The sequence below is a fragment of the Panthera pardus genome, unplaced genomic scaffold, assembly GCF_024362965.1.
Source record: "Panthera pardus isolate Hobbes unplaced genomic scaffold, ASM2436296v1 HiC_scaffold_3, whole genome shotgun sequence".
Lineage (NCBI taxonomy): Eukaryota > Metazoa > Chordata > Mammalia > Carnivora > Felidae > Panthera > Panthera pardus.
This window is the reverse complement of record NW_026526876.1, coordinates 58,258,460-58,275,061: the sequence shown is the minus strand read 5'-3', so window position 1 is coordinate 58,275,061 and position 16,602 is coordinate 58,258,460. Positions and strand designations below refer to the sequence as shown.

The following is a 16,602-nucleotide window of genomic DNA, read 5'->3' as shown; positions in this document are numbered from 1 at the left end:
GGCTGCCATTACGGACAGCCAGCCCTTCGTTTTACTTTCTGTTTTGTCTCCGTGGCCACGCTGGAACGTTTGTGTTATTGTGTCCTTGTTAATCGTCATAACTGTTTGTGTCTTGGTGTGGATTGAAATGGGGCAGACCCAAACCAGCCCCCTGTCTCTTATGCTCTCCCACTTCTCGGACGTTAAGGAAAGGACTCATAATTTGAGCACAGACATAAGAAAAGGGAAATTTCAGACTTACTGCATGTCAGAATGGCCAACCTTTGACGTGGGATGGCCTTGAGAAGGAACTTTCCACCTACCTATTATTTTGCAGGTCAAGGCCGTAATCTTCAAGGACAAACCGGATGGCCACTCTGACCAGGTGTCCTACATCCTGGTCTGGCAGGACATGATTGAAAACCCCCCTTCTTGGCTAAAACCATTCTTACCCCCCAAAGCAGGACCTACCAAGATTCTAGCCCTGCGGGAAAGCTGAGAAGGAGACTGACACAAAGGCCAAAACGCCCCTTTTTCCCGTCTTACAGGATTCCTCTCCGGAAGACCTGATTCATCCGCCGCCCTACCAGGCTCCCTCTCCCCCTTCCACCCCTCCATTGGAAGCACCAGGGGCTGCGGGAAGGGCATCACCCCTCCCTGACGAAGGAATTCCTGTGCGTGGGCCAGCAGCAGGGACACGTGGGCGGCCCCACCCTCAAATACGTGGCCGGCCGACTCCACCACTCTTCCCCTTCGCGCCATGGGGCCTCCCGACGAGTCTGGAGAACAACCAGTGTTATATTGGCCGTTCTCCACCAGTGATTTATATAATTGGAGAACTCAAAATGCAAAGTTCTCCGATAACCCAAAAGATTTAATTGGGCTTTTAGATACTGTTCTCTTTACCCACCAGCCTACTTGGGATGACTGTCAGCAGCTCTTGGCAGGTTCTCTTCACCACCGAACAGAGAGAACGAATACAGGTGGAAGCTCGGAAGTCTGTCCTGGGAGAGGACAGACAGCCGACTCAAAACCCAGATCTCATAAACGCTGCCTTCCCCTTATCCCTCCCTACCTGGGACTACAACTCAGCTGAAGGTAAGGAGAGACTCCGGGTCTACCGCCAGACTCTAATGGCAGGTCTCAAGGCTGCAGCGCGCAAGCCTACTAATCTGGCCAAGGTATATGATGTAAGACAAGGTAAGGATGAGAGTCCAGCAGCCTTCTTAGAATCACAGAGGCTTTTAGGCAGTACACCCCTATGAACCCAGAAGCCCCAGAAACAAAAGCCACAATTATCATGGCTTTTGTTAATCAGGCCGCTCCAGACATCAAAAAGGAAATTACAAAGAGTGGAGAGGCTAGGAGAGAAGAGCCTGCAGGACTTAATAATAGTAGCAGAAAGAGTTTACAATAATAGAGAAAGCCCGGAGGAGCAACAGACTAAACTAAGCGACCGGCAGACCCGAAATCTGGCTAAGATCCTGCTGGCTACAACCATGGATGACCCACAGGAAAAACGGAGGCACCTCAAGAAGCTGACTTCAGGAACAGGTAAGGAGGATGGCCCTGGTCCCCGACGGGAGCGCCCTAAACTAAACAAAACCAATGTGCTTATTGCAAGGAAGAGGGCCACTGGGTGAAAGACTGCCCTAACAAAAGATCTAAGGCCCCTGCCAAGATATTGGAGATGGAGGACCTGGACGACTAGGGGAGTCGGGGTTCGGTACCCCTCCCCGAGCCTAGGGTAACTCTCAGAGTGGAGGGGCAACCAGTTGAATTTCTAGTGGACACTGGGGCACAACATTCGGTCTTACTACAACCCCAGGGGAAATTGGCAAGCAAGACCTCATGGGTGCAAGGGGCCACGGGGACCAAAGAGTACTCATGGACTACCCGAAGAACTGTGGACCTAGGCATGGGCCGGTATCCCACTCCTTCATGGTCATCCCTGAATGTCCCTACCCGTTGTTAGGTCGGGACTTGTTCACCAAGATGGGGGCACAAATTTGCTTCCACCCCAGAGGGGCAAAAATCCTAGACAAAGAAGGGCAACCGATTCAGGTGCTTGTCCTGAGTTTGGAAGATGAATATCGTCTCCACCAGATGCCCCCAGTCCAATTAACTGACATTGACTATTGGCTACAGGAATTTCCTCAGGCAGGGCAGAAACTGGGGGAATTGGGCTGGCCCGACACCAACCGGCTATATACATAGAACTAAAACCGGGGGCAGACCGTGTCAGGGTCTGCCAATACCCCATGCCTCTTGTGGCGCGAACGGGAATCACGCCCCACATACGGCGACTACTAGACTCAGGCATATTAAGGCTCTGCCAATCGGTATGAAACACTCCCTTGCTGCCGGTGCAAAAACCGCACTCTAACAATTACAGGCCAGTCCAGGACTTAAGGGAAGTCAACCGGCGAGTAATTGGATGTGCACCCCACGGTCCCAAACCCATACACCCTCCTCTCCACCTTGCCTCCAGACAAAAATTGGTATACGGTATTAGATTTAAAAGATGCCTTTTTCAGCCTGCCTTTAGCACTCAAGAGCCAAGACCTTTTTGCTTTTGAATGGACGGACCCCAAGAAAGGCATCAATGGCCAACTCACCTGGACTCGACTACCACAAGGATTCAAAAACTCACCATCTTCGATGAGGCCTTACATGAAGACTTGGGTGAGTTCCGTTCTGAGCACCCTCATTTGACCTTATTGCAATATGTAGATGATATCCTGCTGGCGGCGGAGGACCAGGACACTTGCCTGCGAGGCACCAAGGACTTACTCCAGACTATAGCAGCTCTAGGATACCAGGCCTCAGCCAAAAAGGCCCAAATCTGCAGAGCAGAGGTGAGCTACCTGGGGTACAAATTAAAGGATGGACAAAGATGGTTGATGGATGTGCGGAAGGAAACCGTCCTAAGGATCCCACAGCTGCAAACCGTCCGTCAGGTACGTGAATTCCTGGGGTCGGCAGGGTTCTGTCGACTATGGATTCTGGGTTTTGCCGAGATGGCCAGATCCCTCTATGACGCTACCAGGCACCAACAAAATTTTGAATGGACAGAGGCCATGAATAAGGCCTTGAATGACCTTAAACAGGCCTTGCTGTCTGCCTCGGCTCTCGGGTTGCCTGACCTAACCAAGCCCTTCTACCTGTATGTAGTAGACAAGAAAGGGTGGCAAAAGGGGTCCAGGGACATAGGTCCCTGGAAAAGACCCATAGCTTATCTCTCTAAAAAGCTGGACACGGTGGCCGCTGGATGGCCCCCATGCTTAAAAATTATTGCCGCAGTGGCCACTTGGTCAAAGACGCAGAGAAGATAGCCATGGGGCAAGAACTATATGCTACCAGCCCACATGCTATTGAAGGGGTACTCAAACAGCCCCCAGACTGCTGGATCAGCAATGCTCGTCTGACCCATTATCAGAGCCTACTGCTAAACCCCACCAGAATTTTATTCAAGCCACCTACAACCCTGAATCCGGCAACACTACTCCCTAACTCAGACTGGGACCCCCCTCTGCATAACTGTCAAGAGATTTTGGCACAGGTGCACGGAATCAGGGCTGATCTCCGGGACCAGCCACTGCCGAACGCGGACGCCACCTGGTATATGGACGGCAGCAGTTTTGTCCGAGAAGGAATTAGATACGCGGGGGTAGCCATAACCACAGAGATGGAGATCATCTGGGCAGAGCCATTGGCAGCCGGAACATCGGCTCAACGGGCAGAACTGATCGCCCTGGCCAAGGCACTAACTATGGGAGAAGGTAAACGAATAAACATTTACACCGACAGCAGGTATGCCTTTGCCACCACTCATATCCACGGAGCCCTTTATAGAGAGAGAGGGCTTCTGACAGCAGAGGCAAAGACTATTAAAAACGAAACAGAGATTCTTGAACTCCTAAGGGCCCTCTGGCTGCCCAAGGCACTAGCTATCATCCATTGTCCAGGACACCAAAAAGCAGATAACACCAGTAGCCAGGGGAAACCGGCTAGCCGACTCAAAAGCAAAGGAGGCGGCCCTTTCGGTGACCCAGGTTTTAACAACCACGCTACCCGATCCAGGGGCACTGACCCTGCCGGACACCCCCAACTATACTGGCACTGACTTAAAATGGATTAAACGCTTGCCTATGACCCAATGCTTTCATGGCTGGTGGAGGGCCGCAGACTCCAGCATCATCCTGCCAGAGGAACTAGGACGACAAGTCCTATCCAAAATGCATCGGAGTACTCCTATGGGAACAAGAAAGATAGAAGACCTCATACGACATGCTAAGATCATTATTAAAGACTCTCGAGCAAAGATCAAGCAGATTGTGGCAAGCTGTCATGCATGCCAGCTAACCAACGCCACCACCCATGGGTCTAACCCCAGAACCCAACTCAGGGGAGACCGCCCAGGAATATACTGGGAAGTAGATTTCACTGAGGTAAGGCCTGGAAAGTATGGGTACAAGTACTTGCTAGTTTTCGTAGATACCTTTTCAGGGTGGACAGAGGCATTCCCCACCAAGCACGAAACAGCGCAAATCGTGACCAAAAAGCTGCTGGAGGACATTCTGCCAAGGTATGGATTTCCTGCCAGGATCGGATCCGACAATGGACCGGGGTTCATTTCTAAGGTAACACAGGGAGTAGCACAAATACTGGGGGCAGCTTGGAAATTACATTGTGCTCACAGACCCCAGAGCTCAGGTCAGGTAGAGAGGATGAATAGGACATTAAAAGAGACCTTAACTAAATTAGCCTTGGAGACTGGCGGGGACTGGGTCACTCTCCTCCCCTTTGCCCTATATAGGGTGAGAAACTCACCATATAAGATGGGACTGACTCCCTACGAAATCATGTTTGGTATACCCCCACCTATCATTCCTGTCTTGAAACCCGAAGTGCTTGCTGAGTTCAATGACCAACAACTTCTTTTCTCCCTCCAAATGTTACAAAGAGCCCATGAGCGGGTGTGGCCTAAGCTGAGGGCCCTCTACGAGACCGGGCCGCCTCCTGACCCCCATCAGTATCAACCAGGCGATTGGGTGTGCGTGCGGAGGCACCAACAGCAGACGCTCCAACCTTGCTGGAAAGGACCCTACATTGTGATCCTGACCACGCCCACTGCTCTCAAGGTCAACGGAATAACTCCCTGGGTCCACTACACCCACATCCAGCCAGCTGATCCACACGCCGTCCTCAAGGACTTTGTTCCGGAATGGAAGAGTCAGCCCGACAAGGACAATCCCTTAAAGCTAAGGCTGCGTCGCTCCCACTTACCCTGCTAATATTACTTGCGCTGTATCCCCTCACGGCTAAACCCAACCCCAAACCACTTAATCTAACCTGGCAAATCATCACCCCAAGCTCTAATCAGGTAGTAACCCAGCTGTCCGAGCTACACCCTAGAGGGACCTGGTGGCCTAATCTGACTATTGACTTGTGTGAACTATTCAGTCAGGACCCCTGGCACCAAGGCAGAATAGGAATACCAGGATGTGGCACCGAGAGGGCCAAGATGGCCCTCCAAGATACCTGTTTTTATGTGTGTCCGGCCCCCTCTCAGTCTGACCATAATAAGGCCTCCAAATGCGGTGGCTGGACAGACTACTTCTGCAAAACATGGGGTTGCGAACAAACTGGGACATGCAATTGGCTGTCACAAAACCCATCCAGCCTCATAAAAATCCAACTGAATGCTACACACCCCTCATGCTCGGAACGCCCTTACTGTAATCCAGTCACCATTTCCTTCACGGAGACCGGGAAACAAGAAACAAATTGGGGGGTAGGACTTCTGTGGGGACTCCGGCTTCACCAAAGCGGGTATGATAACGGAGTCCTATTCATGATCAGACAACTAGAGAAACCGAAAGGTCAAGGGAAACCCTTGGGATAGGTCCCAACACTGTGCTAGTACCTCCTCAACCTCAGGCAACACCTGCAGCACACCCTCTGAATCTTGCCCACAACACCTCCGGTGGTGGCATCCCAGTCCCGACTCTCCTCTCCCCTCCCCTCCCCCTCAACCCTTCTCAGCACCCTCTTTGGGCCCTGATGTCCAAGGCTTACAAATTCCTCAACGCAACTAAGCCCAATCTTACCCGATCCCGCTGGCTGTGCTATGACATCCGCCCCCCCTTCTATGAGGGTATCGCAATAATGGGTCAATATAACACAACCATGGACCCTAATGCTTGCAGGTGGAACCCAAAGCCTGGTAGTAAAGGCCTCACCTTGCAGTCCGTGTTCGGCCAGGGACTCTGTATAGGCACTCCTCCACACCACCACCAGGCTCTGTGCAACATTACACAGCCTACAAATAATACAGGGTATTATCTACCGCCCCAAGACAGTTGGTGGGCTTGTTCCGAGGGTTTAACTCCCTGAGCTCACGGTCAGGTTATAAACAGAACTGGGGGCTTCTGTGTGCTGGCTCAGCTACTCCCTAGAATCATCTACCATTCAGATGAGCAAGTACTTCAGTGGAAGGGCGCAGATACCCACGGGCAAAATAAAAGGGAGCCCATCTCCGCTATCACCATCGCCTCCCTACTGGGAATTGGATTGGCTGGCACAGGGATGGGTATTGCCTCACTAGCCACCCAGGCCTCCCACTACAGTAGCCTTAGAGCTGCCATTGATATAGACCTAGAACGCATAGAAACCTCCATTTCCCACCTCCAAGAATCCCTAATGTCTTTGTCTGAACTGGTGCTCCAAAATAGGAGGGGATTAGACCTAGTTTTTCTACAACAAGGAGGAGTCTGTGCTGCCCTGAACGAAGAGTGCTTTTTCTACACTGACCACTCAGGGATAGTACGAGAATCAATGGCTAAGGTAAGGGAAAGATTAGCCAAGCGAAAACGAGAGTGAGAGCAGCAACAGGGATGGTCTGAATCATAGTTCAATCATTCCCCCTGGCTGACTACCTTATTGTCCTCCCTAGCCGGTCCCCTGATCATCCTTCTCCTCCTTTTGACCTTTGGGCCCTGCCTCATTAATAGACTAGTGGCTTTTGTCAGGGACCTAGTCAATACAGTTCAACTCATGGTACTCAGGCAACAATACCAACCACTGACTCTCTCAACAGAAACCCAGAACCCATGATTGGGTCCTGCATAGGATCCTCTGGAAAAGGGGGGAATGTGGGACCCAAGGAATTTAACAAAAATCCCCTACCCCTGGACAAGCAGGCAAGACTAACTCCATTTTGTGCTACACCCACCATGTCATGTATAACCCCCACATGACCTACTTATTGCTTAAGACACTCCCCCACCCTAGTCAAGCCGCTGAGCACACCCTTACTGGAAACTGGCTCATATAGGAATGCAGAACCCCTAACCGCCAAAGAATGTAAACTCCGCCTTTTGCCCGCCAAACTTGCGCGCCAATTCTGACCAGAGTGATAGTCTAGTTCAGTTACTAGAGGGTAAATTGTAATTCAATTGGCCACCTGCGTGTGGACTGACAAGACTATGCAACTTTCTGTGTGTGTTACAATCTCATTGGCCACTGGCCCCTATAAAACTGCTATGCCTTTTAACCTAGGGGTCCAAGTCCCTGCTCAGCTGTGTCAGGTATACTTGGGCCCAAGCTCGAGCTTGCAAATAAACCCTTGTGCGTTTGCATCGGTATCGGTTCCTTGGTGGTCTCTCGGATTCGAAATCGGGGGCATTACAGATTGTAGATCTTTTTTTTAATTTTTTTTAACGTTTATTTTTGAGACAGAGAGAGACAGAGCATGAACAGGGGAGGGGCAGAGAGAGAGGGAGACACAGAATCTGAAATGGGCTCCAGGCTCTGAGCTGTCAGCACAGAGCCCGATGCGGGGCTCGAACTCACGGACCGTGAGATCATGACCTAAGCCGAAGTCGGATGCCTAACCGACTGAGCCACCCTGGCACCCCTACAGATTGTAGATCTAATCCCCCAAATGTTCTTATAAAATTTTTATGTTTTGATCACATTTAAATCCTTAATGTATCTGGAATTAAGTTTTGTATATAATATTAAGTAGGGGTCCAAATATTTAAAACACTTGGGTTTTTGTTTCTTTTTAGGTAATCTCTATGCCCATTGTGGGGCTTGAACTCACAGCCCCAATATCAAGAGTTGCATGCTCTACCAACTGAGCTAGCCAGGTGCCCAACACTTGTAGTTTTTAATTTTAGGATTAGATATTACTTATTTTGTAAAAATGCAATTACATGAGCCAAATCAGCAACTCTGAGAACTGCACCAGGCAGTTCTAAGTGAACTCAAGAATGAAACTGTGGAATTAGTAGCCCTGCTTCAATGAATGGTGTATGTATATATGATGGAGTATGTGTATGATATGTATGATGAGAATTCTGAACAAAGGAGGCAGTGTAACAGCTGCTAATCAGTGGGGCTCCATAAACTAGCAAAACTCAGACAGGCCAGTGAAATCTGAAATAATATGTTCCTCAGAATATAAACAAAACCAAACTATAGGGAGGAAGGTAGCATGTTTTTTTTGTAAATAAAACGTCCTGATTAATATATTAGAACTCATCATAGTGGTTGTATTAGTTTGCTAGGGTTGCTGTAACAAAGTATCACAGACTGAGTGGCTCAAACAACAGAAATTTATTTTCTCACAATTCTGGAGGTTACAAGTCTGAGATCAAGGTAGACCAAGTAGAGTTGGTTTCTTCTGAGGCCTCTCCCATTGGCTTGTAGATAGCTGTCTTCTCCCTGTATCTTCACATGGTCTTCCCTCTGTATGTCTGTGTCCTAATTTCTTCCTCTTTTTTGAAGTTTATTTATGTTTGAGAGAGAGAAAACACGCGAGCAGGGGAGGGGCAGAGAGACAGAATCCCAAACAGGCTCTGCACTGTCAGTACAGAGCCCAACATGGGACTTGAACTCATGAACTGTGAGATCATGGCCTGAGCCAAAACCAAGAGTCAGATGCTTAACCGACTGAGCCACCCAGGCGCCCCCTCCCCCACCCCTGCCAATTTCTTCTTTATAAGGACACCTATCATTGGATTAGGGCCAACCCATATGACCTCATTTTAACTTAATTGCATCTTTAAAGACTATTTTCAAATGCAGTCACATTCTGAAGTACTGAGGGTTAGGACTTCAATGTATGAATGCAAAAAGGGGGGGTATGGTGGAGACACAATTCAGCGTAACAGGGATTAATAATGCATTAAATAGGATTTTATTTTTAAAAAGCTTTGACAAGATTTTTATATTGAAGAATTTAAAGAAGTAACTAAGGAATTGTGATTACCAGTTTGTTAAATGAACGAACTAATAAACAGATCAATACATGGTAAAGAAACTTAGAGGTAAGAAACAATGAGTAGAACTACAAAGACACTTTTCTAGAAGGAGAATATACAGATTGGTGTTAAGACTAATCTTACATTCTTAGAAAAGATACAAGGGAGTGCAGCATAAAATATCCACTTTGATAGGTATATTTGATTTCTTCTAGGTAATGAAAAATCAAAGCATAGGGTTAAATTTAAAAGAGGATTTCAGGTTGTATATAAAAATATTTTTTAGGGACTCCTGAGTGGCTCAGTCGGTTAAGTAAGCATCCTACTCTTGATTTTGGCACAGGTCATAATCTCACAGTTTGTGATGGGATTCTCTCTGCCCTTCCCCCTGCTCACGGGTGTGCATGTGTGTACTCTCTCTCAAAATAACTAAACTTAAAAAAATTTTTTAATAAAATTTTAATAAAAAATTTTATCATGAATAAGTAAAAGGTATTCATAGGTCAGTGATTCTAAGTGGGGGTCAGGGGTGGCAGGAAAGAATACCTTCCAGGGATGAGCATATCAAAACTATGGGTGAGGACAGTGTTTTTTAAATTATACTTTCTGAAACTTTGATTTTTCTATCATCCCCTCCACTCTACCCTGAGAATCACTGTTCTAGTACCCCACTGATTGAAGAGAGTATGTTAAAAATGGCACTTGATAAGAAATAATTCAAACTGCACTTACATGATTATGGTCTCAAAGCTATCTGATGTGACCTAAGAAAGGGACCCTAGTGACATGTTAACCATGTCCTAAAGACCTTAACCCAATATGCTGTGATCAGAGAGGCTATATAATGTTGGGTGACCTGAACATTAACTCTGGACCAGGACACACAGTATCATAAAATCATCAGCATCTGCTTTTTGAAAAAGCATCACAGAACTCAGAAGCCCATTCTCTACAATTAAGAATCAGTGATTATAACCCCCCTCATTTTATATGTAGGAAACTACAATTCAGAGAAGTTAAGATAACTTGTGTAAAGACTCTTAAAATAGTTATTGGTGGATCCAGGCACCAGTCTAATATGCTTAACTACTTTAGAAACCATTAATTCCTATTACAAGTATTCAGGGTTTTTATCCAATGTGCAGTTCTGGTCACTACAGCTTAAAAAAAAAATGTAGTAAAGCTAAAAAAAAAAAGAAAATGTCTAAAGAAAAACAAATTAGATCATCAAAAGGGCTACTGTTACATTTATTTATTCATTTATATCCCAATCTCATTCCAAAAAAGGCTTACAAAGATGCAGATAATATAGTAAGAAAAAAAGATGAAAACAGAAAAATGAAAATAAGGAAAATAAAGATAGGAAAGGAAGATGGAACCAAGAATGTGGCTAGCATACAAAATATACGATGTGAAGTCCTAAACACTTGCTGGAAATGGACCACAAATTAGGCTCTAAGTGGCATAGCACTGATATGAAGAAAAAATTACAGTCAGTTGAATATTTAGTGTCTTTAAGGTAAAATCAAACAGCAATTCAGGAAAAGCACAGCTGAATTCAGAGGAAATTTCTCCCATGCATCCTTAAACAGAACATTATGAATTGTAATGATAAACACCCTTTACAATAGCCACAGCTATTAAATTTCACAGGGATTTTCCTACAGATTGCCAAAGTACAATCCAGAAAAAGCAATTCTGCAGAGGCCAATAAAATGCCAGCTATACAGGGAAAATCTGGCTTAATCCAGGGACAGAATTAATAAACACAAGTACACAGAGTACTTTCCAGACTCTCTTTGGTTTGTAAAGAGAGATTAAATATAACTGAAGGATAATAAAATGAAGGCTTTGAGGGGTGCCTGGCTGGCTTGGTCAGAAAGGCATGTGACTCTTGATCTCGGGGTTGAGTTCGAGCCCCACAGTGGGTGTAGAGATTACTTCAATGAACAGTTTAAAAAAAATTTTGTTTTAAATGAAGGTTTTGAGAAGTTTAGAAAAATGAAAACAAATTATAAATGCCAGAAATGTATAAAATTTAAGGTCCAGATGACTTTCCTTACTAAAGAAAAAGGTTCAGGGCACCTGGGTGGCATAGTTGGTTAAGTATCCAACTCTTGATTTCGGCTCAGGTCATGATCTCCTGGTTTGTGACTTTGAGCCCTGCATCGGGCTCTACAGGGACAGTGTGGAGCCTGCTTGGATTTCTCTCTTCTTTCTCTCTCTGCCCCACCCCTGCATGCTCTCCTTCTCTCTCTCTCTCTCTCAAAAATAAACATTTTTTTAAAAAATAAAAAGGAGGGGCACCTGGGTGGCTCAGTCAGTTAAGTGTCCGACTTTGGCTCAGGTCATGATCTCACGGTTTGTGAGTTCGAGCCCCATATGTGACTCTGTCCTGACAGCTCAGAGCCTGGAGTCTGCTTCGGATTCTATGTCTCCCTCTCTCTCTGCCCCTCCCCTGCTCACGCTCTGTCTCTCTCAAAAGCAAACACTAAAAAATATATATTTAAAAAATAAAAAGGAAAAGGTTTTTGAAATACATCTCTAACCTTAGATCTTAAGGCTGATGTCATGCCTCTTAATCCCTTGGTTTGCCTATCAGAAACTGAATCCCAGGTCATCTAGGGAAATACTCAGTTTAATAATCCTTGTGTCTTCCGAGGAGACTTTGTTTTGGAAAAAAAATTCAATAGCTGTTCCAATTAGCCCTAGAAAAGACATTAACCCATCCATATTTCAGTTCTTATTCCTCACATTTAGGCTATTAGATTCACTTTTGAAATTTTTAAACATTAGATTTGTCACAGACTGGCTTTGAGCCCCCAGATCATATGTTTTAGCTACATATTTAGGGGTTAAAATGCCAGCTTTTGAGACTTTTGAAAAACATTCATACTACTTCTGAGAAACCTATAAAACACATAAATAGCACCTTGAGACTCCATGAAGTGTTACTTCTCAAGAAAGGAAATACGACAGAGAAACAAGGAAAGGGAAAAGTAGAATAAGCCTCTGGTTGAAAGCTTCAGGGTATGAGCATTGGAGAAATGCAGCGAAGGAAAAGGTCAACACAGATCTGAGATGTTGAACTGAGAGGTGGGTTGTATTAGGGAGTAGGGAGGGGTAGGGCCAATTGTGGCTGCCAATAGCAGAATGCACAACATTTGAACTCTGGTCCAACAAGTAGAAGAACAGAATAGTAAGAGGCTACAGAGTAAAAACAAACTAGATCATCAAAGTGGTCATACTGAGTTGGCAGTGGAGGAGATCCTTGGGTTCTCAGGCCCCAATCTACAGTAGAGGGGCTCAAGCAAGGCTGGGATGGACCAGGTAGGACTCCAGGTTACAGTCAAAGTTCTTGAAAAGCATGGACTCCGATGGACTGGGCTGGGTAACTTGTGTCTCCATGACAAAGTTCACTGGCTGCTTCTGTAGGAGCTCTGGGTCAAAGGCCACACCCCGAAAGAAAGGGTGGACCTGGAAGTGATGCAAATAACGTAGACGGTGGAGGGGATTCTGGCATAAGAGCTGAAGGCAAATAGAGCATGAAGGATAGATGAGATAGGAGAGGGGCTAACCAGAAAAGCTGGAAAAGAAGTTCATGGGCTGTGGAGGGCAGGAAGAAGAATCCTAAAGAGGATTTGAAAGAGGGAGAAATTATTGGGGGCAGAGGTGGGAATAGAGGCACTGTCCTGGTAAGAGAGCAGCACTGGCCCTCTCTCTCAGAAGTGACTGATTATGCATGGGGAGGATGGTACTTGATCAAGTTACAGCACGTGCGCACGCACACACACATACACACACTCACCAAATTATTAGAGGAATGGGGAAATCTCATTTCAGTAATAGGGAAAGGAGAGAATTGAATGTTTTGGTAGTCAAGAAGGAAAGTAGTGTTCACTCTTACCTCATGGAGCAGGAGTGAGAGCCCCTGGTTAAGAGAAGCTGGGACCTCAGAATCATAGTGTGTCACACTTGCCAACATGGCCACATGATCCCTCTCTGCAGCCACTGGGAACTGAGTTAAGAGGTGGGGAATGGGGGTGGGGGGCAGTGGTAGCATTGTTTAGTAGGAATAAGGCAAGATTTCCTAAGTTCTTCCCACTACAGGGCAGAGCTCCTCTCTTTGCCCAACATCCCTACCATTTTCTCACCTTCCCAGTTGCCAGACAGAAAAGCAAGACACCCAGGGACCACCAGTCAGCAGCATGGTTGTAAGGCCCTCCACTCAGGACCTCTGGGGCTAGATTTGAAAGACAGGTGTCACTGACATCAATTGGCTATCCTCTGCCAATGCTTCCCCACCAGTTTTAGCCCCTGTCTCACCCATGTACTGAAGGGTGCCACAGATAGTATAGGCTCGGGCTCCCTGGGGCAGGTGGCGGGACAAACCAAAGTCTGTCAGTTTCACATGGCCTGTGAAAGATAAGGCAACAGCACCACTCTGTTCCACCCCTTGTCAGCCGTGACATATTCCCAAACAGAGTACCTCTAATTCTGGGGCTAGGAAAAGAAAAGGACTTACCTCGTTCATCCAGAAGGATATTCTCCATCTGAAAAATCACAAGTGAGAGGTTATTCATCTTCCTTTTGACCTTCTTTTATCATATATACCTGTCTGCTGAGGAAGATGCCCTATTCAGCATTCAAGTCTATACTTTGAGGGCTCTTGCCCAAATCCTTAGCACCCATGAGGGCCCCAAGGTCAGCTATCCTCAGCTCCCCTCTCCCTTCTTAGATCTGTTGGTACTTCTTACTGATGCCCCACTTCAGACAGAGAAAAAGTGCTTAACTCTACCTTCACATCTCGGTGGATGATGCCCAAATCATGGAGATAGCCTGTGGATGACAGCAAGTAATGGGGTGTGCTAAAGCTCTCCTGTCTTTCCAGTTTCCCTGGTAGTTCCCATCCCATCCCTATTCCTGTTCTTTGACCTCCAGAGTTAATACCACTTCTCTCTGCCCCTCCCCCTTAAGTCTTCCCTCATTTCCATTACCATTTCTGTTTCACTTACACAGCACCAGAACCAGTTCAGCAGCAAAGAGGCGGATGGAAGCCTCAGTCAAGCAGCCGACAGAGGACCACAGGGAGCACAGATCTGTACTGCAGTAGCTGCACACTGCAAAGGACCAGAAGTCTAGGTGATATTGGGGGGTAATGTGCCTGGGCTCAAAGGCATTTTAGGCCTCTTGCCCAAACTGATGCCACATGTTGTTCCCTCCCTTTGGGAGACAGAAACACTCAGAGAAGGGAAACAGCCAAGGGAGAACAAGCCAAAGGGATAGGTAATCTCAGGTGGAGTACAATGGGACAACTCTTGGAAATGAGAGAGACCAGTCACTCACTAATGAAGAGGTGTCGTTTTCCCTGCCAGCTGTCCCCCAAACCGTGTACAAAAGGATGGTTGATCTGTCGCTAGGGATGAAAAAAACAGGAAGTTAGGGAGGAAAAAGGGCACTGAGGATCAAGACAGCCAAGTCAGGATTTAACCTAGTTGTGCAGAAAGGGAGCTGCTGCCCTACCTCTAAGTTGAGGTGAACAAAATAGTAGGGACTGCCTGTCTGGTAATCCCAAAACCAGCATGATACTATGAACACACCAGGACATGCTAGAGAGGTTTCCCTGGAAGGACCTAGAATTAGCTGCTGCTAACTACCTTTCCCAGGATCTGCTTTGGTTGAAGCAGAGGGAGGGGGCAGAATAAGGAAGAGCAGGGCAGTTGGACAGGAAAGGTGCTTTCTCCATCTGTGGTTTAGTTCTTCCTAGGCTCCATTCCTGGGCTCTGTGCATACCTGGATGCTAACCTCCTCTTTGCACTGCCTCAGGATGTCCCTCTGTAGGACCTTTACCTTGGACACCACCTATAAAAGGAGAGGAGTGATGACTCCTATGCGTTGTTTATGCCTCCCAACCTTTCTGAAACCAAGAATAGAAGCAGAAACTAGAGAATGATATGGAAGGATACCTAGGTCCCTACCTTCACTGCAAATACTGCTTTCTGGTCACAATCTAGCACCTTGAGGACTGTTCCAAAGGAGCCTTTAGCCACAAGTCCTAAAATCTGTACAGAGAAATTAAGAATGGGGTGATTGAAACTCTGGCCATTTCTAGATGTCTCCCCAAGACTGAGACCCCTTCCAGGGACTGACCTACCTTCAGCTGGTGATGCCCTGTAAGAGGCCTAATGGGAAACTCCGGCAGAAAAAGGTTGACGAACTGAGGCACTGGCCACTCAGACAGAGGCTTCTCTATTAGCAACCGGGTCGGCTCCAGGGGCTCCTGGTGTAGGCACTGATGCCCCCGTAGTCCCCACAGCTCTTCCAGACCTGACCTGGTAGTTCCCACACCTGACCAGAGGCTCTTCCAGCCTCGGACCCAGGGACCCTGGATGTTGCCACCCTGCTGAGAACCAAGGGAGCCACTCTAAACCTCTGCGCTTGAGGCATTACAAATTCTGCCCATCTTAGAGGGCACACCCTCAAATCTTAACCTTAGAGATATGTTTTTGAGCACCAGGCAAAATTGCTACTACACTTGTTTTGGGCCAAGGCCTAGATTTCCTGGACATGATTCAAATCCTCTAGGAAATCAGTATGTAGACATTTTCTCCATGAAGCATCAGAAATTCGTCCTGTACCTCTCAGTATGGGGTTGGGATATTTTCACCGTATAGCCTCCTGATTCACCTCCACAGTGGGCATCACTAACATTCTCCTCACTGGTCAGTTCCCAGGCCTCAAGCCCATGTCCGCCCTTCACCTCCCCTAAACAGGCTGCCAAAGCCCCACAGCCTACCTTATGAGAAGCAACCACCCGGGCATGTTGCCCCTGCCGACAGCTTACTGTTCCCATCCAAAGCCTCTGCCTCCTCTACCTGCTAAATCTGCTGTCCCAGTTACATAAGCGATTCCTCCCCCTGATGCTACATTACACATGAGCCCCGCCTCTTCCCTGCTATTCATGACTAGAGATGCAAGTGGATGCAGCCAAACCCCACTCATCCTCAAATCCTATCTGCCCACCCCAGTTATGAATAAGCTTATAGCCAGAACTAAAATGTGCAGAGACCTATCAGCATGGGGCCAGTGTCACACCAGAGCTGGGAAGTATCTGTGATAGGGCTTCATGGAGGAGGGAAGAGGCCATCCTCATTAGAGTGGCACCTAGAGGATGTGTCTTGGGTTGATGGGGAGGGAAGGACACAGGTTGAACCCATGCACTTAACACACCAAAAAAAATTAGTAATAACTAAAATAGATTTTTTTCTCTTTAAGTCATTTTCTTACCATTCTCCAGGCATACCCCAGGGGGATCCATGGCCAGCCCTGACTCCTATTGCCATTTTCCCAA

General features: G+C 47.0%; 2 protein-coding genes across 9 annotated transcripts in view; one reads left to right on the top strand and one right to left on the bottom strand.

Moving 5' to 3' along the window:
• The window catches only part of LOC109251849 (uncharacterized), a 32,313-nt gene extending 24,685 nt beyond the window's left edge, over positions 1–7,628 (top strand). For 2 of the 4 annotated variants that reach the window (XR_008418594.1, XR_008418596.1), the window contains one exon: positions 4,946–7,628. Coding sequence is in view for 1 of the 4 variants with exons in the window: in XM_019423785.2 (XP_019279330.2) it covers positions 4,131–4,567; positions 4,946–5,276 (768 nt within the window). In the remaining 3 variants the exon portion in view is untranslated. Of the gene's footprint in view, positions 1–685; positions 4,623–4,945 lie in introns of those variants that run through there. The other 2 variants (XR_008418595.1, XM_019423785.2) reach the window with 2 other exon arrangements.
• A 957-nt stretch (positions 7,629–8,585) lies between these two features.
• Positions 8,586–16,600, bottom strand: RSKR (ribosomal protein S6 kinase related). Of its 5 annotated transcripts, none has more exons than XM_053892402.1 (12): positions 16,048–16,600; positions 15,406–15,654; positions 15,230–15,313; positions 15,045–15,113; positions 14,598–14,667; positions 14,267–14,371; positions 14,050–14,090; positions 13,777–13,804; positions 13,578–13,667; positions 13,406–13,494; positions 13,159–13,269; positions 8,586–8,851 (listed from the first exon to the last, which is right to left on the bottom strand). In XM_053892402.1, the coding sequence occupies exons 1-12, from the start codon at positions 16,102–16,104 to the stop codon at positions 8,777–8,779; spliced, it is 1,068 nt and encodes a 355-aa protein (XP_053748377.1). In that variant the 5' UTR covers positions 16,105–16,600; the 3' UTR covers positions 8,586–8,776. The 5 variants fall into 5 exon arrangements, with proteins under 5 accessions (XP_053748377.1, XP_053748376.1, XP_019279334.1 ...); XM_053892401.1 differs by having other exon boundaries at positions 8,586–8,764; XM_019423789.2 differs by lacking the exon at positions 8,586–8,851 and adding an exon at positions 10,478–12,779.
• Between the last annotated feature and the right edge of the window lie 2 nt (positions 16,601–16,602).